The sequence below is a fragment of the Triplophysa dalaica genome, chromosome 12 (assembly GCF_015846415.1).
Source record: "Triplophysa dalaica isolate WHDGS20190420 chromosome 12, ASM1584641v1, whole genome shotgun sequence".
NCBI lineage: Eukaryota > Metazoa > Chordata > Actinopteri > Cypriniformes > Nemacheilidae > Triplophysa > Triplophysa dalaica.
The window spans coordinates 20920716-20948193 of record NC_079553.1 but is presented as its reverse complement, the minus strand read 5'-3'; the positions used below and the strand labels follow the sequence as shown (position 1 = coordinate 20948193).

Sequence of the window (27478 nt, the reverse complement as noted above, 5' to 3'; positions counted from 1 at the left end):
TGTTTTTCTGTGCTTTGGAGTTTCAATTTGTTCAGTGCAGATTTATTATCATTTGAAGGTAAATACTGTGCCCATCCTATCATTTACAATACACAATAATTACAAATTAGATTGTAATAATTCTCAGTCGCTGACTCTTGGTAATCATTATGGCCATTATTAAATGAAGCGCAACGCAGTTACATTGACGCTTCGCTTAACACACTTTATGCGTTCCTTAAAGCATGTGTTTATGATGTAATTGTACATTTTTTCGCTGGTACACGTTGTGTTAGTCTTAAAGGGATTGTTCACTCAAAAATGACAACTCTTTCACAACTCTGTCATCATTGACCTCATGTCAATCCAATCCCGTGTGACTTTCTTCTGCAGAACACAAAAGATATTTTAAAGAAGTAACGTTGGTAACCAAATAACACTGACCCCGATTGACTTCTATTAGATGGACACAAAACCAACGAGTCATGTCTCAAAATATCTTTTGTTTTCCACAGAAGAAAGAGTGACATGCAGGTTTTGAACAACATGATGTTTCAATCTTTATTTTTATGGAAACCTATCCCATTATTTGTCTTCCATCAAATCATAAAAACGAAAAAATAAGACCCCAAAAATAACATGCATGTCCTTAGAAGAGATCACAACAATGTCTCAAACTGCGCTCAGAGTTGTTCTATAGATGTTTCTTACCAGTTTTTCTAGAGAGCGAAGGTTTATGCCATCTCCATTCATGATATCGATGTAATCTTTATGTCAGCAGTGCTCTCATTTGTGTCTATCTTTATATCTCCTAAGTAGGTTTAGGCGAGCAATCTGAAGCAAGTACTTAAATGAAAATATAACTCAGAACTATGTCTTAAAACTTATAGAACTTTATTGTCATTGTGCAAGGACAGCGAAATTGCTAATTCAATTCTCACACGTATTTACAAGACAGATATAGGCAATATAAACATACCCAATACAGAATATAAACAATGTAACATTATAAACAGAATAATGTAAGTAATCTTTATGAGATAATAGCGCATGGGCGCCAATGATGCGTAGGCATCAACAGCAAAGGTGCAGTGAAGATGCTGGCATAAATATAAAATATTGCACTTTATCCAAATATTATATAAAAAATAATTAACTGAGGAAAGAGTTTGTCATACATTTGATTGGTTCATTGAAATCTACCCTTTCTGTCCTGCTTGAGTAACAGTGGTTAGATTTTTCGTTCCAAATGTTGCTCTAATCACTACAGTTTATGCAAAACTTCAATAGTCTGTGCAGGTATAATCCACAGCCGTGTCAACAAGATATGAGTAACGGGACCATCCCTTTCAAAGGCTGACTGTTAAATGAATGTGTTCAGGTCCTGGGTTCTGCCGGTCTGCCTCTAAAAACCATTGAGGACCAAAATCACCTCATGATGTGACACTAATCATGAAGACAAAGGCCGATTTCGTTCATGATTGCCTCCAATTGCAGCTGCCTGAAAAAATTACTGGTTTAGTATTATCCAGACTGAATTACCCTTTTCACCACAGACACATAGATGTCACAGCTCCCGGCTGAAACGCACAGGAAATAATGAACAGTACAACAATTCTTATTGGACGAACATGATGTGACGTTGCCACAATGGCACTCGTAAAAAGTGGTCCTGATGTTGCTTCAAATACAATGTCGTATCAGTCACAGTTTTATCTGCCATTTTATTAATATTTTTAATTAGCTTTTATTACTATATATTTTTTATTTTGTATTTGTATTTTCTTAATAAATGTTCTTTAGTATTACTGTTTTCGTTTAAAGCTGCCATAACACACACAGTTTCTGCCGATCTCATATTAATCTTGAGTACCTATAGAGTAGTAGACCATATCTTCGAAGAGTATTTAGTTTGATCACATCTTTAAAAGATAGAGACAGCTTTATAATTGTTTCCGGAAAAATATGACCTCCTGGGTGTGTGCTGGAGGGAACTAAATCACGAGCACACAATACATCGTTGCAATACATTCTCCCTGAATAACTATTGATTCACTAAAAGTTCATGTTGTTTACATTATGCACATACCAACAAAACACAGACATATGACTTAGTTTGACTTACTGAGTGCAGTTTCTTCTTCGGTACCTTTTAGCACCGTCACTGCTCCATCTATCAGTTTCAAACGATCTCCAAATCCAGCATTATATCCACCGTTTATATAACATCCATCACTGAAATGGCGTGAACAAACAAACACACCTCGACATCTCTCTCTATCGCAAAAGGAACGAGCTGACTAAGATTTAGATTAAGTGAAAATAATTTTCATGTTCCGAAAGGTATACGAACCCTGCGGGAGTGCTTCGAGCACAGAAATACTACGTCATACATACAACTCGTTTTTTGAAAAGTTGACCATGTTAAGCATATATATATTTGTATAAAATACAAATAAGTCAGAATGCATAAAAACACTGTTGCATTGCCCCTTATTTTTATTTAATTAAATTGCATTTAAAACCTAAACTTATTTAATTTTATTTCTAAGTCAACTTTTTAAAGGTTTGGTGTAGTTTTTGTTCCTTAAAGGGTTAGTCTAAGTTTCCAAACAATAGGCCTATATTTGATTTGATTTCAATTAATAGAAATGTTTTAATAGTTTTATTTTACTTAACAATGACAAAAAAATAAAAAAACTCATTAACCATCTGCAACTTCATACTGTTTACAGTAAATCCAAGAAAAACTGTTCAGGAACTAACATTTCTAAGTAATATTCTAATCAAATATTTTAACTGGACTGCATATCTTACTTAAAATATTTCTCTAATTTAGTTTTGGTTTCTAGAATATTGTGACTACAATATAATTGTAATGTTTATGAATTTTTGTAAAGCCATTTTGTTCTTGCTGCGTTTTCTCGTTTATGTATGTGTGTGTTTTGTTAATTTCAATAAAAGGTTTGCGGGGGAAAAAAGCATTAGCATATTTTTCAAAGACTTTTTGCTGTTTGTAAATGTTTCTTTGATGTTAGGCTTCAGAGCTTTCAACCAATGAATTCATGGATTTTTGTTTTTTCATGAAATCATTTTGACAAACGCAGGCAATGCAATAGAAATGCAATAGACTCTTTTTTCTAATCAACATTATGGAATGGATAGGTTTTGCTTCTGAATGCTGATTGGTCAATGCCAAATTCTAGTAGGCTAATGCGAAATGCTAGTTAACTTAAAAATATAAATTATGTCATCATTTATTTACTGTACAACCATGTGGTTCAAAACCTGTATATGGCTCTTTCTTCTGCGGAACACAAAATAAGATATTTAATTTTCATTACAGTAGCATACATATCGGGCTCCCAATGAGCTGAATAATGGGTTAATTTAGATTTGGACTGTACATCAATGGCGCTCTCTGTCAGTTGGGCATACCAAGATGGCGGAGCGATCGCTTCCAGTGGCTTCACCTCCTGCTGTTGGTTTAGCATTCTAAATACAATCCTGTCATTTATTTTGATCAGTACATCTCCATCGCTTAAGTTCTTCTGGATGTTCGCAGTCTGTTATTGAGTGTGGCCGGATCTCACAGTGGTCAGTGCCGACGTTTTTCACGAGCGATCATTCTTTCTTTTCTCACGGCCAACAACATGAAAAAAATCAGAGAATAAGATCCCGGAAGCTAATTACGCCTTACGGGAAGCGGAAGGGATGAAAAAAAGAGCTCAATTAATGCTAGTTGTCATTGCCCATCTATTTGCTCAGGTTGTCACATAAAAAGGCACTAATTTGTGTGTAGCAGGAGGAAGACGCACACCCACGATGCTCGGAGGGTTGAAAAAGGAGGAACGGTCATTAAATGAAGCCACTATCATCTCCGAGAACAACCATCTGAAGACGGTGACTCAAACATTTGACGGATGTAGTAATTCCTGATACAATCGGACCATTACAAGCATCAGAGCAGATATTGACACGCTTGGACTAATGCCAGAGCGATGTCAGATGTCTCCGGTTGGGGATTTTTCAGACGGGAGACTTGTAATGCGTGTTGTGGAGAGGAATACTAACTAGCTGTAAAAGAGATTCCCAGAAGTAATTGCTCAGAGGTTGCTCTTTTAAAGCCTGGAGGAGACGGCTAAATTTGATTCAGAGCAGGCAGCAGTGTTGTCAGGCGGCATACTGGGACACAGAGAAAGTCTTACTGCTCAGATGTTGCTCTTTCATTGTCTCCTAAAAGTGAAAACCAGAAACAAATGAGAATGTAATTGTTGAATGCAGGAAGAGTATGGAGGTGTAAAATAAATGTAGATTGTTGTGTTAAAATAATCTGGATTTCAGTCAATTTGATGAGAAATGTTTGAGTTCATATTGAGATCTTCAATAATGACTTTTGATGGCAGACTTGACAAATCTGAGCTCATTGTTGACATCTCTTCTGAAAATCTTTGAGAGATGTCCGACTTTCTCAGGAGAAATATCCAAGATTTTGAAGTTTGCTCTCTATTAAGGGCCCTATAGTACACTCGGCACAATGTGGAGCCATGCGTGACGTAAGAGTTTTTTGATAGTTTCAGCCCGACGCAGTTTTCATTTTCACGTCCTGCACCACGTTGTTTACATAGCAAATGCATTTCCGCCCATTTGTGCGTTCATGGGTGTGCTGGTCTAAAAATGAGGTGTGTCCAGGTGCATTGTTTGCGCGTTGTTATTTTGAGGCAATTTAAATATACTTCGCCACTGACCAAATGAAACCTGGTCAGACCATGCTGGTCTGAAGTCAACGGCGCAATATTTCTTGTTATTTAAAGAGTGTGTTAGTGGTACATGCCCACAGGCGGGTGCACAACGTGCGTAAATTCTGCTTATTACACACAGAGGGAGTCGCAGCAGCCAAATATTATATTAATATTGTGTACAAAGATAAAAATCCGACTTGTCCTGTAGATGCGTTTCCTCCCTGGAGAAGCGTGAAGTGTCTGCTCTTGCAGGTTCTGCCGTGTTAATAGGGAATCATCCATGGCACACGCGCAACTGCCTCTTAAAGGGAATGAGAGATGTGCCTCTGATTGGTTTACTACATTTTTTGCCCAAAACACACCCATTACTCATTAAGAGAATTGGGACGACGTGTATAGACCATTTTTACTCTCCTTAAACTAGCAAAAGTGGATTCAGCAACGCCCTAAGTGCACTTGTGCCGTGTGCTGTAGACCATGTGCGTAGATCATTAAAATAGTGCCGGTAATCTCATTGAAGTCAAGAAGAAATAATTGAGATATTAAAGAGGTCTCTTTCATTTTCTTATGAGAGATGCTAATCGTAGATATTTATTTCCCAAACTATGAGACTGTCTTAAGCTTGAATTCCTGTTATACAGTTTGTTTGTTAACATGTTGTTCATATTTATCTAGTTTTGTCTTTCTGTTTGAATAGAGAATATCAAAGGACATTTTCAAACATTAACGGTTATAATTTTCAACAAAAAAAAAAACCCACAACAGACGGCATGGCCCACACTGAGTAGTTTCCTGGTGGTTTGTTCCAAGCATCTTTGAGATGTTGCCACAGTTCTTATTGATTTATTTTGTCTCAGTTTTTTGTCTCTTCCCGTAATCCCAGACTGACACGATGATGGATCAGATCTCTGTGTGGGCTATACCTTCTGCTGTTGAAATGCTTGTTTATACAAAATCACACAAAATCTGTTACTGTCAAAGAATGTTTGGAAATCTGTATTTATAATTGTAGTAAGATCTTTGCACAGTGCTGTATGTACTTATAAGCATTTTTATTTTTAAATGAAACTGTTCACACAAATTCACCTGATTTACTCACCATCATGCCATCCCAAATATGATGTTCTCTTTTCAGATGAACAAAAACAAACAATTCAATGCTGAAGTGCCATGTTATCTTCTTTAATATATTATACGCATTATATATTTTATTATTAAATGGGATTTTAAATAGTAAGTTAGTAACGCTCCAAAAAAGCACATAATTCATCATCATAAAACTAATCCAAATGCCTCCAGTGGGTTAATAAATGTCTTCTGAACTGAATCATGAGATAATTTTCATATGTGGGTGAACCTACAGTAAACAATGTGTTATAAACTGCAAGAGAAGTAAATTAACTTGCGAATGCTGTTTGAGGTTAACTTAAACAGATGGTTGCAGTGTGTTTTCTATGGCTTGGGTCAGTGCACTAATATTTCATTCTCTCTTTCTTTTTTCCAGGCTTCATTTATACATGTGGAGGGACATTAAAAGGGAAAAATGGGACCATAGAAAGTCCAGGTTTTCCTCACGGATATCCCAATGGAGCGAACTGTACGTGGGTTGTTGTAGCAGAGGAGAGGAACAGAATTCATATAGTTTTTCAATCCTTTGCTGTGGAGGAAGAATATGACTTTTTATCTTTATACGACGGACATCCTCATCCTGCCAACTTCAGAACGAGGCAAGTCATGTTCACAGGCATTGTGAAAGGGGTTCTGTCGGGGTACCATTAATAAAATCAAAGTTAGGCTTTTGTGGCTTTTACATCATATCTTTCCGTTTTGAGTGTGTGCACCTGAAAATTGTAAAAAAAAAGGATTGCATTCAATATTTACAGTGTTCTTTAAGAACTTCTCCTGCTGGGAATGTACAGCTTATTTACTCAAGAAAACCAAATTATTTTACGAGGTGACGATTTTGTACATAAACCTAACCATGGGGGGAAAACAGATCGGATGAGTATACTGTACGAATTCATCCAAATTTGGCTAAAGTGTAGTTTTTAATTCCCATGAGATTGTGTTGGGTTTTTTAAGGTGAGTTTTTGAAAGAGAGTCAGAAGTTTGCGACAATGTTTGTTTTTATTGTGATAGGCTGATCCTTTATCTCATTTCTTATAAATACACATAAATATGACATGACAGAGATGACACAAGGATGCTAAGGACGACGGTCAATTATACAGTATATTTAGTAGTCATTATACAAAAATATCTCTGTCGAATGGCACGTTTGATAATCGTGAGTACTTATTTATAAATGATACACCCGCCACCAATACATAGAGTCAAAATGCTTTGAAAGGCTTAAAAGAGCACAAAATGAACCTCAAAATCAACGTTTCTCTAATTAAAGGTTAAATCAATTATAGCGACACACTCTTCATCAGCCATAGAATCAACAGAAGCAGATCTCTGTTCTCCAGATGAGCCCAAAGACATTCTCACTTCCGCTCATTATAATGACGGAAAGTATTTGTTTTATGTCAATCTGGCATTAAAGTTTCTATCCGAACATTATAGCGCTCTTTGAAAGTCATTTCCGTTGTGGAGTGCAGGAAGTAAAACTTACATTCATTTTTATCCTCCATAAAAAAGTAATTTTCAGCGATAATGTATAAAGCTGCTTTCTGCGCTCCCCAACTTTTGTTGCAGATTTTCGGTAAACGTCAAATAAATTGTATTGTGTACTTAAAAGCGATGGCATGAAGTCAATCGTTTAATATTTTCTGTCTCTGATGATTCGATCATGTCGTTTGTGATGCTTCATGGGATGCGCACTTCATTGCCTCATAAAAGAATTTCAGTACACCGTTTTTTACCGTTTGTCTATTTTTGTAATGTAGAGATTCATCTTAATATTGACGTATTTAAAATGCCTGTGGGGAGATTGAACAGAACAATGTTTTTATGAACAAAGGATTCCAAAAATGGATGCCATAGTTAAAATACATCAGTTTGGAGATACAGCTGTAAGTGTTGGTAAGTCATTTTAACCCTTCGATTAGAACTTCTCTCAGCTCCCCAAAAAAACCTGCCATCATTTGTTGATCCTCATGTCTTTTCAAAACATTTTTTCTGTGAAACACAAAAGAAGATATTTTGAGAAACGTCTCTGTGGTTTTGTGTTCTTACAACGGAAGTCAATGGAGGCCAGTGTTGTTTGGTGACCAACATTCTTTAGAATATTTTCTTTTCTGTTCTGCTGAAGAAAAAAAATCATTCAGGTTTGCAATGACGTGAGGATGAATAAATGATACAAGAATTGATATTTAAGGGTGAACTATTATAAAGCTCTAGCCAGAACACGTTTCTGTAGTTTGTTTAATTATTATTACATTTAATATAAAACTTCCCAAGCATACTTCCCGCAGTGTTTCTGTTCTCACCAAGACACAATTTCCATTAAACCAAACCTGACATCAAAGTGCAAAGCATGAGTAAATGTTCTCTCTTTTAAAGATTTTAGGAGATATTCATCAGATAATGTCTGGTCACTAGCCCTGTGAAGTTTTCCCATTATACTCTTCAAATTAGAGCGCGTAATGAATACAGCAAATCTTCACAAATACATTGCGGAATTAGAAGCAGATTTTATTATCGAAGCGGCGAGTAAATCAATAGTTATTCCTCTTCTCTGCAGGCACGGCAGTTCATTATACACTTATTAAAGCATTAATCTAACAGCGTGTGAAAGCCCGCCTGTCAGTTATACTGTTTTCTTGGGTTTAACAGGTATTACTCGCAAAATTTATTTGGGGTATTTGCTGTTCGAGAGTCTGATATGAGACTGAGGAGGAGTGGAGCAGCCGCTTTCATTAGCATGAAGTAATAGATGCTCGTGTCTTAAAATGCAACAATCCAAAGAGCATAACGGGACTCGAATGGCTTCCTGAAACACGCTGGATCTGTCATTGCTGAAGCATGAGAACATTACGTCCTTCTGACTGATCTGTCACATCCTTGAGAAGTTATTGTGTTCCCCGATTATATCTGCTGCGGCTGTATGAGTCCTGCTTCAACTTTCTCTGGAGTTTCTATGGGCCTTTCAAAACTGTCCGGTAATACTCATCAAGTCTGAACAAGATGGAATACCTCAAGCGGAGATACTGTCTGCACGTTGCTTAATAAAGGGTGCTAGCTTTAAGATTACATCATTGCACAAGAAGTCAAATTGTCTTTTATGACCTTATGAAATCTTTTTATGAGTGCCGTTTACTGTGTTGATGTATTTTCCCATTGGCCCTTCAACACTTATTGCTTTAATGATAATGAAGGATGCAATTCATCACTTTTTCTTTCAAATCCGTTAGTAAAACATAAATTCTGTGTTACAGCAGCAACAACATATACAAACGTTATGTGGCACAAACTTATCTCTGGTAGTTAAATTGAATACACTTAATATACATTAAACAATAATAAAATATATATATACAATTATTTGCTATAATATAACCAAACAAATACAGGAAGTTAACTTAAGGTCAGGCGTGTGCGTCGGAAAAAAATGTATATACAATTAAAGAAAAAGGTGCTGCTTGATGCCATTTTTAGATGGTTTCATAAAGAACTTTTAACATTAGAAGAACATTTTTTTGTTTCACAAAAGCTAAAAGCCAGAAGAAGGTTCATAAAAAAGTCAAATAGATATTGATCTTATTGACATTCTTAGAACATTAAAAACATCTTTATTTTAGTAGTCTGATAATTGCTTATAAGTTGAGCTGTTGATGTTTTCATTAAGTTAAGTACTTGAATGACCAAGTTTCAAACAGGACGATAGAGAGATGCAAAAGTTACAGATTATTCCTGCATAAATCAGTTTTATCGCTATAACTTCATCTTTTTAAATATCACGTTTTGTAGCTTATTTTGCTCAATTTTGTGTCTATAATAATATACGGCCTTATGTCACTAGCATTGTTTTAATGTGAAGGCCTGGCAGACAACATTTGAGGACAAAACCACTCGTTTGCCATCCAGCAAATAGGGAAATATTTCGCTTTCCTCTGGCAACCCTCGACTTCAACTCGTTCTGCAAAAGAATCCATTAATCAAAGCAATTCAAGCAGATGCCTTTGACATGGTACTTATCCAACTGCTTCCTGACATTGCAATTTGTCATTTCTCCGTTCGGAACATGCCGTCCCGAAATAGAGTTTCTTCGACATCACACGGTTCTGTTTTCAAAGCATCCTGAACTGAAGCATGAGGACAGAAGTTTGTGGGGCAGATCAACAAATTAAAAGTTGACCTCCCGTTTATTGAATGAGATTAGAGGCGTCAAATGATTTTATTAAAGCGTGAGGCTTAGTTAATTGTGTTCTTTCCCCGCCAGAGTACCTATATGAAGACAGATTAAATTGATGGTTTATTTTGGACTGTAAGACTTGAGTAATATCTTAAAGCTGCCGTTCTTTGGCGGTTTCCGAAGCTTTGAGGATGTTTTTGGGGTGTGTAACTGTGGATGTCCATGTTTCTAGTTTCAAAAACGCTTTATATTTCACATATTTCAAGTCTTTTGTTCATCGCTGTCCCCTCTTCTCACAAACGATCAGATTTTTCCCTCAGCTGGAATGCCGGAGTGGACCCGGACTGGATCGCCGGCTGTAAGGCCGGCTGGAACACGGACTGGATCGCCAGCTAGATGGCCGGACTGGACACCGGCTGGATGGCCGGACTGGACATCGTCTGGATGGCCGACTGGACACCCCAAAAAATATTTGGGACCTTGAAGGTTGTCGGCCCGCCTTGCCTGGGCGGCCGGCTGCAGTCGAAACGTTGTACTGCACATCGAGCTGGGATACCGCGGGCTGCTAGAGGTGCTCGGCAGGGATAACCATGGTTTCCATCGGACCCGGAGCGCTGCCTAGACTCGCCGAAGGCCTGCTGCGGCGGCTCGAGTGAGAGAGGCTGTGCCGAGCTGCAGAGGTAGATTGTCCGTGCCGGGATTGGACGGGACCCTGAGCCGAGCCCGGCTCGTCGTTGGCGGCCGGTCACGCCGACCTCAGCAAGGGGGCTTCGGCCTGGGACGACTCGTAGAGGTTGTAGAGCTCTGGCTTCGACATCCGCCAACTGAAGGGGAGATCCGTGTTGGAAAGGGCCAGAGGCAGAGACGTATGATGACGCCGGTGAAGGAGATGGATATCGCGCATATGGGAGAGATGATGAACTTTTCCGCTTAGGTGCACGCCGCTCCGAGCCGCGGAGCTGACGGCCCCGAGGCGTAGGTTGGGAATCTTCCATATAATCCGACCCTGAGCTGGTGTGCTGGGGTGCGCATGGTGGCGCAGAAGGATCTGGAACATCAGGAACTGTAGAAAAAATGGGAGTCTCAAACATCGTGATGAAACTGGAACGATGTTGAACTTGCAAGACTGGTATAGCTGTTGCCTTGGCCGATGAAAAGTGAGGGCGTGGCTGCTGCAGAGAGGGGAGGGATGGAATGGCGGCTGTTTGAGCTGCTGATTTTGAGCTGATTATATGCTTAGGTTCCTCGCGAACTTTGTTAATAAAACATCATAAACTAAAGTTTGAAAATTGGCATCTCCGGGAATGGCACCTTTAAAATACTTGCGAACTTGGATAAATAATTATACTCATTACAGACTCCCTTGTATGAAAATAAATTAGAGCTAAACAATAGTGTCACCGTAACTGTGAAGATACGAATTCTCAAGATTCTGCGTTCACAGTAAATGAACAATAAACTAAAGCTGAACTCCACAACATATTCAAGATAAGAGTGAGAATGATAAATTATGCGCTGTCTTTCTCGGGTACCCACGATTAGAACGTCGTTTTCAGCACACTCAGAAAACACATGTGACTGAAATATACCTTTCCAGAGCTGATGAATGAATCCGAAGCGGTCGCGGTTAATGAATTTGGTTTTCGTGGAGCTTTTTGTGAGATTGCAAAAGCATGTCTGAAAAATATTTTTCTTTCTCACCCGCCCGCTTCAGAGATACGGTCAGATACAGATTAACGGCAAACGGCCCAAAACTGTCAGGATCAAGGCAAAGCTTTCTAACAAAGTCTGATTAGTGAGGTGGCGCTCCGTGTGTATGCAAGCCTGATCCAAGCACGGTTATTTACTCAACCTTCAGAGAACGCTGGGCTAATTGGATAGCGCGCTCTGGTCAGACGCGAGCGCGGCGTGTTTGAGTAATTGGCCTGTCTTGCTTCTCTTAAATAGTGTCTGCCCAGTCATTTAACTTTGAAGCGGCTCGCGCCACGTTCGTAGACGCGCACGCAGCATTTATGATGTTTTGCGCTCCATGTGGGAAATTGGTCAGCTTGGCTTGATGTACAGTGACATCTTGTAAGCATAATTCCTCTTACAATTCTGGAAGAAGGAGCTGGAGTCTCTGTGGGCAGCAGCATCGCGCGTGATAGATGACACGTCAGCGGTGCGAGTCTGCCGCTGCTGAAGCTGTTTGCAGCAGATTGATGTAAATGTTCACGGAGGTCATAATACTTTTCTTAAAGGATTGGTTCTTCCAAAAATAAAACTTCTGTCATCGTTTACTCTCCCTCATGGCATACTTAACCCGGATGGTGGATCCTGTCCAATGCCTCTTTGCCGTACAAAACAAGTTTATTGTTGAGGCACTGAAAAAAGGTTTTCATTTCATTTTCAAAACATTTTTGGTCTATATTTTATCGTTTGAGCCAATAATAAAGCAGTTTCTTTAATCAAAAAAATATTTACCCAAAAAATATTTTTTGGGTTGGCACAAGTTATAAAATATAGACCTAAAATGACCCAAAAATGTTTTAATTGGTTTAATGGAAACCTTTTTTCAGTGTGGCTGTCAAATATTTATTTATTTGTATTTATTAAATAATTTATTTGAATTAATTATCAACTAATTAATTGTATTATTGTGTTGTAATGAAAAAAAGATGTAATAATAGATAACTATTATTTTCTACTAAAATAATGAAGAAATAGCAGCCAATAAGAGCTCAACACTGATGGGAAATCAATTCCCCTCTCCTCTCCTCTCCTCTCCTCTCCTCTCCTCTCCTCTCCTCTCCTCTCCTCTCCTCTCCTCTCCTCTCCTCTCCTCTCCTCTCCTCTCCTCTCCTCTCCTCTCCTCTCCTCTCCTCTCCTCTCCTCTCCTCTCCTCTCCTCTCCTCTCCTCTCCTCTCCTCTCCTCTCCTCTCCTCTCCTCTCCTCTCCCTCCCTCCCCTCCCCTCCCCTCCCCTCCCCTCCCCTCCCTCTCCTCTCCTCTCCTCTCCTCTCCTCTCCTCTCCTCTCCTCTCCTCTCCTCTCTCTCCTCTCCCCTCCCCTCCCCTCCCCTCCCCTCCCCTCTCCTCTCCTCTCTCCTCTCCTCTCCTCTCACCTCCTCTGCTCTCCAGTTTTTGGAATGAGGTGAGTCTGACAGAATTGTGATTTTGGGATGAACAAACTCTTGTTAAGGTGCCAATAACATTTGCAATTAACAGGATATGTTCTCCTTTGACATGAAGTAATTAAAGGGGAAGCGTCTGAATTAATGCCGCACAAATACTCCCTCATCACATCAGATGTAGATCTACTTCATTTCATCCATCGGAAACCGGCACAAAGTGAATTAAAGACCAAATACCATTGGCTGGATTCTCTTGTTTTGCTCAGGTCTTCAATCAGTGCTCGATGTTTCATGCCTGAAGAGTTTCCAATTTTAGAGAGTTAAAAAAGGTCATCAGGTCTATCTCCACGGGTTCAGCGCAGGAAATTGTCAGTGTGGGTGTCTGTCACAGTTTCTGACTCAAGACTTGTGAAAAGAGAATATGGTAAAAGTTGAGTCTGGAATGTAAGTTATGTGATTTGTTTACAGAACTGATGTGCTGAAAATACCTGTGACCTTGTATTTACAGCAGTGTAGATATTGCATCGTAGGTGCTATTATATAATAAAAAACGATCCGAGCTGATGTTACCATGACAACCAGATTTTGGGGAAAGCGACCGACTTTTGGCTATTAAATAAATACTTAATAAATAATACTAAATAAAAAAGGCTTGTCTGCTGATTTTAAAGGGGTGGTTTATGCAAAAATCTAAATTCTGGCATCAGTCATTCACCCTCAAAACATGTACATGACTCTCTATGGAACAATAAAGAAGATATTTTGAGACATGTATAAGTGGTTTTGTATACCACGTACGTCAATAAAGGGCCAGTGTTATTTAGTTATCAGCATTCTTCAAAATAATCTTCTTTTGTGTTATGCAGAAAAAAAGTCAAACAGTTGTTGAATGACATGATGCTGAGTAAATGATGAACGAATTTTCGTTTCTGGATGAACCGTCCCTTTAAGGTTTCTTAAATCAATCAGCTCTTTGTATCACGTACGGATTTGAATCAAGAAGTTTATATGAAGCTTGTTTTATTCATCGGTTTATTAACCGATTTTTAGCTTGCATGCAAACATGTTTATAGTGCTATGTATTTCTAAATGTACTGAATGGTCCTTCTGAACAACATGTATGTATTATGTCATTGTTTTCTGGACCTGGATTATACGTTGTCATGGTTACTGCCCTTGTCATTGATTGCATTTGCATGTTCAGGTTATGTTAAAACAAAGCTCTGGTGAGATTCCAAAGATGCATTATTAGGAGGCAGCTGTTGTGCATTTGCCATGTGTGTGTGTATGTGAATATGGACTCACAGCCACGTAAAACCAATAAGACGGAGAATAATTGTGCTATGTTTGGGATAATTCATGTCTTTTCTCTAGCGTTTGGTTGTTGCACAGACACGGTAATGAATCCCTCAGATGCGCTGGCTTCGTGTCTGCAGGATCAAAAGCTTTACTTTTCAATTGCCAAATAATGGCAGGTATATTGCGCTTTCACAAGTGTGTTTCTTGTCTGTTTGATGGTTTGAAGATTATTTGGGTCACTTTGCACTTTACCAAATGAAAACTTTATCGCTGGATGTTGCTCTTTCATAGTTTAGGAGATTTGATGGAGTTTAAAGTTGCGTTTCATTTACGTATCAACGTCTCTGATGTTTCTCCTGAAAGACATCAAAACAGAAACAAATGAGACTGTTATTGTTCAGTTTGGATGCTGGAGGTGTAAATTTTTAAATAATCTGGATTTGGGTATATTTGATGAGAAATGTTTGAGTTCATAGATCTTCATGACATTTCATTGCAGACTTGACAAATCTGGGCTCAGTTTGAGACATTGTTGAGATCCTTTCTGAAGCTAAAGACATTTGTGCAGGGGAGTATCTAGATCCCTTTAACTTTGGCACATGACCCAGGGTAAATTTCAAGTGTAAGTTTTAACAGTGTACTTTATTTAACAGTGTATTCATTTACATTGATAATAGCGGGAAAAACTGATCTTTATGCTACATAGTAACCTAATTCACGCTTGAAAAGGTGACGCAGCCCAAAATCACAAACTCGTGCCGTCCTTTCGCACAGGAATATATGTCCGCATGTATCTGTGTTTCCTCGCAACAACAGCAGCATTCAGGGGCGCAAGGATGACGTGACCAAACATGATGAAACTAAAGTACTTTTCTAAATAATATCATCTTATTTTGACTCGATCTTTAATAGACCCTGTAGATGGCATTTTGTTTTTGCAAAGCAGGGAAATGGAAGAAGAAAGGAGATGATCATTTTCAAGGGAGGCAAGACTTGAAAAACAAACTAATTTACATTCCCAGCCAGTCAGGTCTCAGACATTAGAGAAAAATGTCTCAGTAAAACCTTTGTGATGTCTGTTAAATTGCATTGTTGCTTAGAAAAACATTTGGTTTGTCCTTTCGGAAATGAAATAAATATTTAATTTAATAGCTGTATTTTAGGACATTGCATAAAAAGTTGGCAGTAACTATGACTGAGATAACTATGTGCTACAATAGGCAGTACAGTTGCAGTGCTTTTACTTGGAGCACTGTAGCCTGTGACTGAATTTTTTTGGAGCGCAGGCAAAACATTTAGGGGCACACCTTAAATCAGCCTGCACTGCAGTTATTCACATCACCCCCAAAATGAGCGTATTACTGATACTGACAAATAAGTTGCTTGATGACAGCAAATTTGTTTATGTTTATTAAAAAAAGATAAAAAGTATATATTTAATCGTTTACAGTGTAACATTAAAGCAAAATGAAAGTTCTTGTGTTATTACATTCTTGTTACAATGATTCTATTGTGTATTAAGGACTCTTTTCGTCATGGTCGAAAAACACATGTTAGAATAACGTAAAATAAAACTGAACAAGAGCATTCGCCTGTCGTTCGTTCTTTCTGTGAACGAATTTGAAATGATCCAGTCTCAAGTAAGCCACAGATAAATGACGTTTCCTGCACTCTCTGTGGTTAGTTTCGTTTCTCATATTTTCTATAGTAATGCGCTCATGTTGTCTGTGTTATGTGTGTACACTTGTCGATGACGCTGTGGATTGTGCGCGAACAGCGGGAAACATCAGTGACGCGAGTAACCTGCTCAGTTGACTATCACACAGCATGCACTGGTGGCGGGCTGGTGTTCTACTCGTCTTTCCACATGAAATAACAACCAGAAGAAATTCCAAATTTGCAGGTCGCACACGCACAACTCCACGAGTACTTAAAAAAATGCTTGCACTGTCTCGAAAACGCATTGCAAAATGCAACCATTTAGTAGCAGTCTGGATTCCTGAGTTGGTATAAAAGATGAACCAACTTTGTTTGGAATATTGTTTAAAATTTTGTTTAGATAAAATATGTTCTTTATATTAGTTGGAGCCATAAAATGACTGTTTTCTTGAAACATTGTAGGCTAGTTGTAAATTCTTGAAAAGATGAAATGATTGATTGTTATCGTTGTTTAATGAATGCAGATGTGCAAGAAAAATGTATCTCTGATTTCATTATTTACATACAGAATATTCTGAAATACATAAATGTTTACTATCCATAGTATTGTTGCACTGTTTGAACAGTGGTTTAATCATGGGAAGTTTGTATAGTGCATTCTGTTGCATACTTCTTGCACAGGTTTCTAAGAAAAAAGTGATAGAAAACGTCATGGGGAAATACTCATGATATAAAAAGATCTAATTTGTGATTTTTCTTTCTTATGCAGTCCGTGCATTGCCACATTGATAAAGTCCATTCCGGTTTGTCCAATAACACAATTCCGGCTTGCTTTTCAGATGTCTGCACACATTGTGCTTCATCTTGGTCTTTGAATGGATTGCTTGAGATTACTTTGCACTGTCAGTGACCTTTACTTTACCACACATATGTTTGCATGTGCTTTCACATAACATAAATCCCACTGGTTTTTAAAGTACAATTTTTTTCTAATTGCCTTCTGGCCGGTTGAGAAATGAGCTTATGAAATCATTAACCTGAGCTCCAGCGTTACATTGACTTTACAACAATTCAATAATTCTCCAATATTTAATAATAAGCCATGCATTTAACTTCTGTAATTTGATGTTATTCCCCACAGAACACGAGTTTTCTGCCGAAACGGACCATTTAGAAATTACACTGATAAAATATTCTTATAAATTTCTTTATAATTTAAAAAGTTATTATATTGTTCTCTCAATAAAACTGATCAGGCCTCACAGTTCAGCTGATGGTACTTTTGTGAAATTATTTTTGCGATCGTTGTTGCCTATCTGCAAAGAGTTATGTGATCTGTTTAAGAATGATGTACACAAACATTTATTTGACTGAGCTGTTATGAAATATAAAAGAATGACTCTTTCTCCATACCATATTTGTTTACCTAAAATAGAGCTGGTGTATAACAGGCACGACTCATGGGAGACACTAAACAAGCTTTGAATAAAATACTTCAAAAAGCTATTGGACACTGGAAATTGTAGAAATGTCATTGCAGCTCAACGTGGAAAACCAACAGGGGTCATTTGTAATAAAAACAACAACTAAGTCATCCCCAGAATCGTCGCACTTGGAATTTAAAAGCAATAAAGACTAGACACAACTTGCATTAAGAACATGGATCATGCAGGGTTTTTTTGGTCCTGTAAACATTTAGAAATGAAACTTCCTGATATCAAACCTCATAAACTTGAAATGTTTGTTTCCAGTGGATTTGAAGTCCACCCATCACTGATTCTGTCAGTTTTTTGATCCATTGGTTTTCTAAACCAGAAAAATCTCATTTCCATCAGAGCTGCAAATGAATTTAGTTTGATAACATTCTGTGGAACAAATGATGCCGGCGGAATTAAATCGTAAACCTTTCTGGAATAAAATGACAGACTATTTTGTCTTGTTAAGGATAATTTCATTGCTATTAGCTGCTACATTTAAACCATTTTATTTAATCTGTGAAATTACAGCTTGATTGGAAGATAAGCGGAGGTTTTTGGAACATTTAATATTTCATATCAAACATTTTTACTGACATGGTTGTTTCCCTTAAGAAACTTGATTACAAAATTAGAAAATCATAAAAATGATGATTGCCATATTATAAAAAAAAGGAAAGGACAGTCATTATTTGTGTAACAAATATTGTTCAAATTGTTTTTACATGGTTTGGTGCGTTGCTAATTTCAGTATTTGACTGAATCCTTTTGATGGCGTTTTATAGATGTTTATTTAGCAAAATATAAAAATTGGCCATTTAAAAAAAAAAAGGTTTAAAGATGAATAATTCCTGGCCTATAAAGATGCTGATACATGTTTATTTGCATGGGAATCTTCAACAAACATTTTCTCTTTTGTCACACAGGATAACAGGATTCCAGTTGCCAGCGCCGGTCACAAGTACTGGGTCCATCTTTTCTCTGCGTCTCACCAGTGACTTTGCTGTAAGCGCTCATGGATTTAAAATATATTATGAAGGTGAGACACATTACTCAACCTTTCATTTCCTCTGCTGTTTACAAAGGGTTTTAAGTTTGAAGGTGGAAAATCACTGTACTGTAGCAGTCAATTACATTTTTATCGCTTAAGAGTTTGTGTACGTGTGTGTGTATGTGTGTGTGTGGTTTGACAGCATGCAGTGGGCGGAAAGATAGAACAGGAAAAAGCGAAGTATTTATTCCTTAATCCTCTGATAAAAGGGACCATATCGTGCACTTTTATTGTATTATTTTTCATGTTCTGTGTACTTGAAAAGGCAAAGAGTGATATCTTTAAAATCACTGGCTAAGTCGCCAGGGTCTTGTTTTCCGTGACATGACCCTGTTAGGAAAAACAAACATTGTTTGTCTGTGCCTCTCAGATCAGCAAACAAACTTTAAATCACTCGTGTCTCTGCAAATATCTCCCCATAAGGGAATCTTTAGTTAGTAAGCAGATGTTGTGTGAGTCTGGATGTCGATTGGTTCCGTTCGCAGGTGTCTGGGTCACACCGTCAATGACCGTCATTTCTCAACCGGTCTCCATCATTCAGTCCACCGGACCGGACCACAGCATGTTAGTCCATCTGCTGCTTCTATATAGTGTAAATTATTCATAGCCACGGTTCAGGCCTCGTGCTTTTGTGTTAAATGTCCTTTCTTCTTTATGGGTTTTGGAATATTAATCCTGCAGGGTATTACACTCTTGGGGGCATTAGATTGCCATTGAATTTACAATTACTTTGTGTCCTTTCTAGTCATCTTTCTAGTTTAATGTATGTACTGTAAATGAGGAGTTTGAGGACACTCACACTGATGTTTAAAAGTTTAGGGTCACCGAAAAGTGAAATGTTTCTCTTCATCGCACAAACCTTTGATCTATGCTTGAATGTCTTAAATATAGAGATGTAACCATTCACCGTGAGGCAGTTGATAAGCGATTTTAAAATGTGAGGATTCAAGTCAGTTGAGACGTTGAAAGAATAGCAGTACAGGTTTTGAACAGCATGGGCGGCTGTTTTTTCTGCAAACTTGATAAATGTTACTTCATAAAAAGTAAAAGTTAGTGAAAGCACATTGTCTTCGTTTGTTTATATAACTGCAATTTAGTTTTGTTAATTGACATCAAATATATTTTTTATTTAACAAACCATTGTGCAAGATTAGAGAAATAATAAAAGGGCAGTTGGTTCAATTAATTCTGTAAAAAACAGTAAATAAAGTCACATCGTGAGATCAGAATCGTAAATCGCATCGTGAGATGAGTGGATTGCTACATCTCTATTTATATATAATATGTGTTCAAAAAGAATGTTGATAACAGAACAAGCGGTACCCGTTCGCTATTATTTGATGGGCACAAAACCAATGCAAGTCAATGGGTACAGCCGTTGTTTGGTTACCAACATTCTTCAAAATATCTTCTTTTGTGTTCTGCGGAAGAAATAAAGTCATACAGGTTTAAATTGACAAGAGGGTAAAATACAGTTTTTTTGTCAAAAATGCCTCGGCAACCTATTGCTGTTCCTTTTTCATGTGTTGCTATGGTTATCACTTTGCCGACCATTGGCATTTCAGGAGTGACTCCTGTATTCTGTCCACACTAAACGCTTGTCACTCCCGAAGAGCTGTGCGTACGTGGTCTGTGATATTCATCGAGTTCCTCCGTCTCGAGGATTTTGTAGCTGGGTAAAACAGTTCAGCGGTTGAAATTCTGATGGCTTAAAGCAGCTATACCACCTCTCTCCAACAATCCACTCAGTGTGAAGTATCATTCCTGTCCGGCGTAAACAGTTTTGGTTTGGAGCTTTGTTTAAATCCCTAACGTAAGTATAAGCCTCAGCCAGCATCACTAACAAGCGTTTGGTCTGCGTCCAATCTGCGCTGTATTCTGTTAGAAATTCACAGTTTATGAGAGAGATAGACATCGTGCAAGAAGAACACGCGGGGGAGACGAAATCTCATTTTGCTTGCTGTCAGTTTGCCATCACGTCGCAACAACCAAAAGCATGTTTGACAGTCGGTACGTACGCTTTGATTAATGTCTCTATCGCCATCCGCTACAAGTCATCATCTCAGTACAAAGTACAGAGAATCTTCAACCTTTCTGTGTGCGACGCAGAGCGTGCCCTTCGCATGAATGCCAATGACTTTGGAAATACCACATGTCACCATCGACATGCTAATGTCCGGTCATCACGATGTGCATTAGACGCCCCCCCCCCCTCCCTGAGGTCTCCGGTGACCTGAATGTTAGGAAGACCCCGACTGTCGATTCAGATGCATTTTCAGGACTGACCATGGATAGAAATGTGAGCGAAATATAAACAGCGGCAGGAATGGCATCGACGTTTGAAAATTGCTGCTCGTGGCCCGTTGTGTCGTAAGGTTTCGGGAACGCCCGTCGCTCTGCGTTGACCCCCAGGATCTGCGTGTGGAGGGTCAGGGAAGGTTTGTGTTTAATGATTGCTCGTACGCCACGGAAAGCTCAGTAATTCTGAATGCGTGGAGACTATCGACGGGCTCACGGTGAAAGATTGCTGGGTGTTGAAGTGCGCTCGGTGTCGCAGCGCTCTCTGACAAACTTCCATCATCTTCAAGGGCGGTGGAGTCATTAGACGTATGGAGGGATAAATAGCTCATCTCCAGGGATCGGTCTGTGGCTATTACTTCAACGCCTTTCTCATTGTACTCTAAGCCCTTCAGGTCACAGAATTGATATATCAGATTTTACCTTAAAATAGATTTATGCACGGAGTGATGGAATGTAAAAAGACCAAGTCAATTTTCTCTCATTTTCTCATAATAAAAGAATATGCTTTCGTGTTTATGAAGAAGGCTGTTAGTCTTCGTTTGTTTTTTTCATATTTAGAGGGATAATAAATCTGTTAAATATCTCCGAAATTTCACTTTTAATTGAATATTTGCAAGCTTGAGAATTCTGACATTGGTGAACTTTTTGTCGTTTTTAATGAAATTAAGATGCTCAGACTGATATTATTAATCTTTCTCCCACTTTATCTTAGTAACTGCCATGTTTTATAGTTTACCGAAGCATTTCTCTGAAGAGAAAGGGATCTCTTAAATATCTCAAATATTTCTCCTAGATATTAAATGAAGAGCAAATGATTGAAATAGCATTTGAATCTCCTCCTAAGCAAGGAAAATGACGGATGAGATCTATTTAATATCTCAGTTATTTTTTCTAGACATAGGTGAGATTAAATAGAGAGCCAGTGTAAGTCTCATCTGCGTCTCAGATGTTTCTCTTCAGAAAAAGTCAGAAATCTCACGAATGTCTCTGTTATTAGAGTTTGAGAAGAGATGTCAACGATGTCTCAAACTGAGCTCAGATTGATCAAGTCTACATTCAAAGTCAATATTATTGAAGATCTCACTATGAACTCAAACATTTCTCATCAAAATTATTTTGTCTCTACAAACTACATTCATTTTACACCTCCGTACTCTTCATGTGTTTTACCAATTACACTCTTATTTAATATTTTTATTTTTTTCTTATGTGGAAACAAGTTGAAACTCGACTGAAAACGACATCAAATCTCTTGAGCTTTAAAGGACCATTAAAACAAGAGAATTAAAATCTTCATCTGTGTTATCACAAATTATCTTTCACGTTGATTTATATGACTTATTTCAACTCATGTCATTTTAAGTTTTTTATCTTGTTAAATGTGACAAATAGAGCAGGTTTACCGTTATGTACAATGATTTGAAATGAAAGGTTTCAGATTCTGGAAAGACATAATCTGTGTTCCATTTTTTTAGAAAGAAAAATGTCATTATACTGTTTCTGGTGGTCTTTTCATGGACCCTTTGGGAGCTGCGATGTACATCTCCAGCAACCACAAGTGGTTTAAAATAGCTCAATTTCTCCTCATAAGAGAGCTGAGGTCAGTGTCAGGACCTCTCTGTGTGTGATCATCTATCGCAACCGTTTATTTCAGCTTCAGTATGACTCGAGCCCTCAGGTGTTTTATTTTTTAAAACAAGAGGAACTTACAGTGAAAGTCCTTCAATGCGGGAATGTGCAGCTCTTATTTTGTTATATAAAAAATCTTTTTTAATCACATTTTTTTTGTTGATTTTCTTATCGGAGTTATGATAGTTTTTTAAAATATGATTTAAAATGTTTAAAATAAGTTTTATTACAATTATTAAAGTTTAAATAATTATTTAAAGTGTAACTTGTACTTTTAATTATAGATTAATTATATATTAAAGAATATTAATTTATATTATTTATATTTGTGTATATATTTTTTATTTATATAAATATATATTATTTTAAATCTAAGTTTAATTTTAAGCATTTTGTTATGTTTTTTATATTTTTACTTTGGTTTAATATTTTATTTATGTTTAGTTTTTAATTTATTTCAGTTGAAATATTTTGTACCATTTAAATTTTTTCAGTTTATTGCTAAGGAAACATTTTAATTCAGTTGAATTAAATTAAATTGAAGTTTTTATATTTTTAGTTTTAGTTAACATTACAAACCTTTTTTATGGTTGTAATTCTTGTGGAAGGGGGCTTAATCCATGTTACATTGCCAATTACATTTATGTATTTGGCAGACCCTTTTATCCAAAGCAACTTACATTGCAATATCCTATACATTTTTACATACAGTAGGTATGTGCAATCCCCCTAAAACAAGATGACATGACACAGCGGACAGGTTTCACATCAAGATTTCATTAGAATATGTCTTGAATTACATCTTGCTACTTGATTTGTGTCCAGTGCAGATCAACTAACCACATTGATTTTGACAAAACCGCGTCAATTGTGGCAGATGGTGGTCGTGTAATCTTCCCTGCGTGCTTATGACAGGTGACATGCTGTGTTTATGGTGTGTTTATGTCTGTGTTTGTGGTATAAATTGTCATGTTAAGTAATTGAAGGTAAGCGCTCTCCCATCGTGCTTCATCAGATGTTGTGACAGGCCGCTGCTGTGATCTTCATGTAAATACAGGTGGAATTAACAAATAACATCTTAGTAAAGAAGCTTTGTGTGTTAGACAGATGAAGCTGAAGAGATGTTTCAGGAGCGTGCAGAATGAAGAGGAATCACATGAGTGTGTGTTAAGCAAATAGATTTATTTTTATTTCAAGAAAAAAACACAATACAAGAAATCTTAGTAAGGAGAGCAAAATAAACAAGCCTCTCAACTTTAACCCCTCTGCGCTATGTTGTTGCAAATTCATGTGTCGGTTGTTGACAATATATTCATGGCTGTATTATTAATATTCTAACTCTGATGGTTAGTGTGACACGTCCCACATTAACCAGGAATAAAACTATGCAAGGTTAAAGAAAATACGACCCAGACTTGTATAATAAATACACAAAATGGATCATTTTGTGTGGTGAATTAAGTCAGTGATTCATTTCTTTAGATCTATTGGGGTAGTTTTGGTACTGTGTGAAATCTGTCTTTAAAGCAACCTGCTGTATTTGTCATAATTGGACTTCTGAGCAATTACAATGTCTCTGCGTAATAAAGATCTCCAGTTTCGCATGCGTGTCTGGCCCGTCACTCAAAAATATCAAACATGGCTTTTGTTTTGTCTGTTTTGTTTGCCTTTAACTTTCCTGAGCCTGCCGAGGGACCAACTTTATGATTGCTTCTTTGTCAAGATTTAAATAATGAAAATCCTCTTTGCAAGGTAATACCTTCCGCACAAAGCCCGTCTCATTTCTGGTCCATTTATTTGACTGCCGTCTGCCATAATACCCAGTGCCAACCTGTAATGAACAGGCGATGCCTCCATTACCCCAGATCAGGGGCGTGAAGCTCTGTGGGACTATCCTGACGCCGGTGGAGATGGACTGACAGATGTGCCATGTTCCCGTGTGGAAAACAGACTTTGGATTGTTGCGGAGAGCATTTGATCAATTTGAATCACAAGCGTTTTAACAGCGAGACTCCTGAACGCAGCCAAATGGAAACTTTGTTTGTTGGAAGTGTTGGTCCCAAAGTGTGCGCTCTGTTGTTAAAGACAGATTAAGAAAAGTAGATTGTGTGTGTTTGAGTGATGTGGAGATAATGTTCTCACCGGTGTTAACTGACAGGGGATTTTAAGACACTTTAAATGGATGACTCTAGTGCTCGTGGTGAGATTAAATGAATGGTTTAGAAAGCACAGTTTGTACCAAACACCAAATGCACCTCCAGATCCAAATGCTAAATATGAATCATCTTCTTAGTTATAATTTTGCATGTCCGCTTGATCCAACGCTGGGAACTTCCCATTTCAGTTTTTTAACACTACACGAACATTTGAGCAGTTTAGATTTAATTATAGATGTGAGAATAAAAAAGACGAAACCAGACGTGCTTCTGCAACAATATTTACATTTTGCAAAGTGGTCTCAATAGTGCTATAGACATTCACATGCATGTCTGCCACATGCATAGATGTAAATAAAAAAGAGATTACATCCAACAAATACAGTATATGCATGTATATGGTACACACATATGATACATTAACCATGATAGATTTTCATATTATTTATTTTATATCACATATGGCTATTTATGTTTTTCTATTTCCTATGATTAAAATGTGTAGTTGATTTATGCATATTTATTGTTTTCATTAGGTCGTAGTTATCTTATAAATTTGGGGAAATGTTTTAAATAAAAATAATTTATGTTGATTGTTCGGGCTCTCTCTCTGCAGAGTATATGACTTGTTATATTTGGTTATCTTGCCTTCATTGAAAAAAGGAAAATGATCTCTTATTTTAAAATAAGATTTTTTTGTAGCAATTTTCACTTTTTAGGTCAAAGTAGAAACTTGTTTCACTGTAAAGAACCTTTTGTGCAACAGAAAGATTTGTGGATGTAAAGTTTATATAACCATGCAGCCAGAAGTGGTTCTTTTATGGGTTCAGTGGTTAGAGCGCCAGCAACGCAGAGGTCATGGGTTCGATCCCAGGGATTTCACATACTCCAAAAACAAATGTGTCGTACAATGCTATACAATGTAAGTCGCTTTGGTTATAAACGTAAATGTAAATTTAGTTTGGTACCTTTATTTTGAACAATGTTTGCTTTATCTGCATGTAGGTTTTTGAAATATTTACATTTCAACCTTGTACATTTAAAAAAAAATTACAAGTGCAATAATTTACCAATCCCTTAGCTATAACGATAACTAAACTACAAAAACTATGGTTTTGCTATAAATAAAACAACAATAATATGGTTACTAAAGTTAAAACATGGAAACCACAAATCAACCCAGGTATTTGTTGAGCTCAGTTTTCCAACATTGTCAAACTTTACCTGTTAAAAGCATCTTTAAAACAACATATTCTATTCTGTTTAGTAAACCAAAAACATTTTTGCATACTTGCAATCTCTTGGCCTGCAGAATGCAGTATACTCTGACATAGTAGGCGGTATACACTGATATATATTCATATTTATGGCTGATTCATTTGAATTCAGCTGAATGTTGATGGCGGTAGCAGTTTGAAATGGGATGCACATACCCGCTGATTTTCAGCAAAGATCCAAATGGATGTTTTTGATAGCGGTAGCTGCTCGGAGCTGATGCATGATGGTTTAAATCAAAGATAAAGAAGCTTAACGTGTCATATATCCAGACACGTGTCCCTGAAGATTAGAAATGTGTCACATCAGGTGCATTAGTCAAACGTCAGATGGCTGACAAGAAAATAAGAACGGTCTACTGGTCTTCACTAATGAAAGAAGCTTTTTTCAAGCTGTGATTCAGTGAAGTTACGTAATTAACCTTCAGTTCATGATGAGTTTACAAACAACACAATATGGGAGCTGCTTCATTTCATATTCAAATTATGAAAGTAAAATTTAAAATCCTGGCTTGTGTGATTATTCCAGCAAAAGAACAGGGAATGTTGCACTATTGTATTTTTTGTAACGGGAGACGATCATTGTTACATGCACCGCATCCTTATACACTGTAAAATCTAATTGTTGTCCTTACTTACAAATTATTTGTTAACTTTACTCAGTTGTCAAAATTTATACATTTTACTAGTTTTTATTAAGTTACGAGTACTTGCAGGGGAAATAAAGCAACTTACTTTTCGCCTTTAGTATATTTTACTTAAATAAAGCAAGTAGCGGCAAGTGAAGCAATTACTTTACTACACCAGCGAGAGGCAGTGGAGAGCAGATCCTGCCTGCACGCAGAAAAGATTCCCAGCATGCTTTGCGCCAGACTCCATTAGGAGAGTACATTTTAAAAAATATGATTATTTTATATGTTGTTAGTGAAGTTAAAGACTTGATAGTGTTTAATGTTCACTTCTCTTAGATATTTAGAAGAAATTGACATATTTTTCAGTTTTGTGGTTACCACTGTTTAGAACATAGGTGCATGTGATTAGGGTCTGCGATGCTCATGTGATTTTTACCAATGAGCATAGTCTGTGCATACAGTTCTGAGATCAGTCTTCTCTTGCTCATTTTGTGTTGCACAAGTCAAGGTGTTTGACTTATGGATTTATAGAATAATATTTATGTGAACTGTAATAAAATTTAAGCTGTACAGTATTCAAAATTTTGTATTGCAAACTTGTCCGGGTTTACAGTGCAATAAATACAATGGAAATTCTTAAGTTGGTAATAATATTTTATTCTGAGTACTCCACACTAAATCAAGAGTACATCTGAACTAATTTTTTTAGTTACTTGAACTCAATAATACCATTTCACTTTATTTAGTTTTTTTAAGGCAATCGGTTTGCATGCTTTTTTTAAGTAAGATTAACTAATTCGATTTTACAGTGTACTGTGAAATTGTATATTTTATTATTAATTTCATACGGGTTCTTTTTATATTAATTTATCA

At 37.2% G+C, this 27478-nt stretch overlaps 1 protein-coding gene across 1 annotated transcript in view; it reads left to right on the top strand.

The window, feature by feature from the left end:
• The window catches only part of csmd3a (CUB and Sushi multiple domains 3a), a 227882-nt gene that overhangs the window by 13296 nt on the left and 187108 nt on the right, over positions 1 to 27478 (top strand). The window contains exons 2-3 of the mRNA XM_056762084.1: positions 6226 to 6448; positions 18489 to 18601. Of these exons, the coding sequence (XP_056618062.1) occupies positions 6226 to 6448; positions 18489 to 18601 (336 nt within the window). The remainder of the gene's footprint in view (positions 1 to 6225; positions 6449 to 18488; positions 18602 to 27478) is intronic.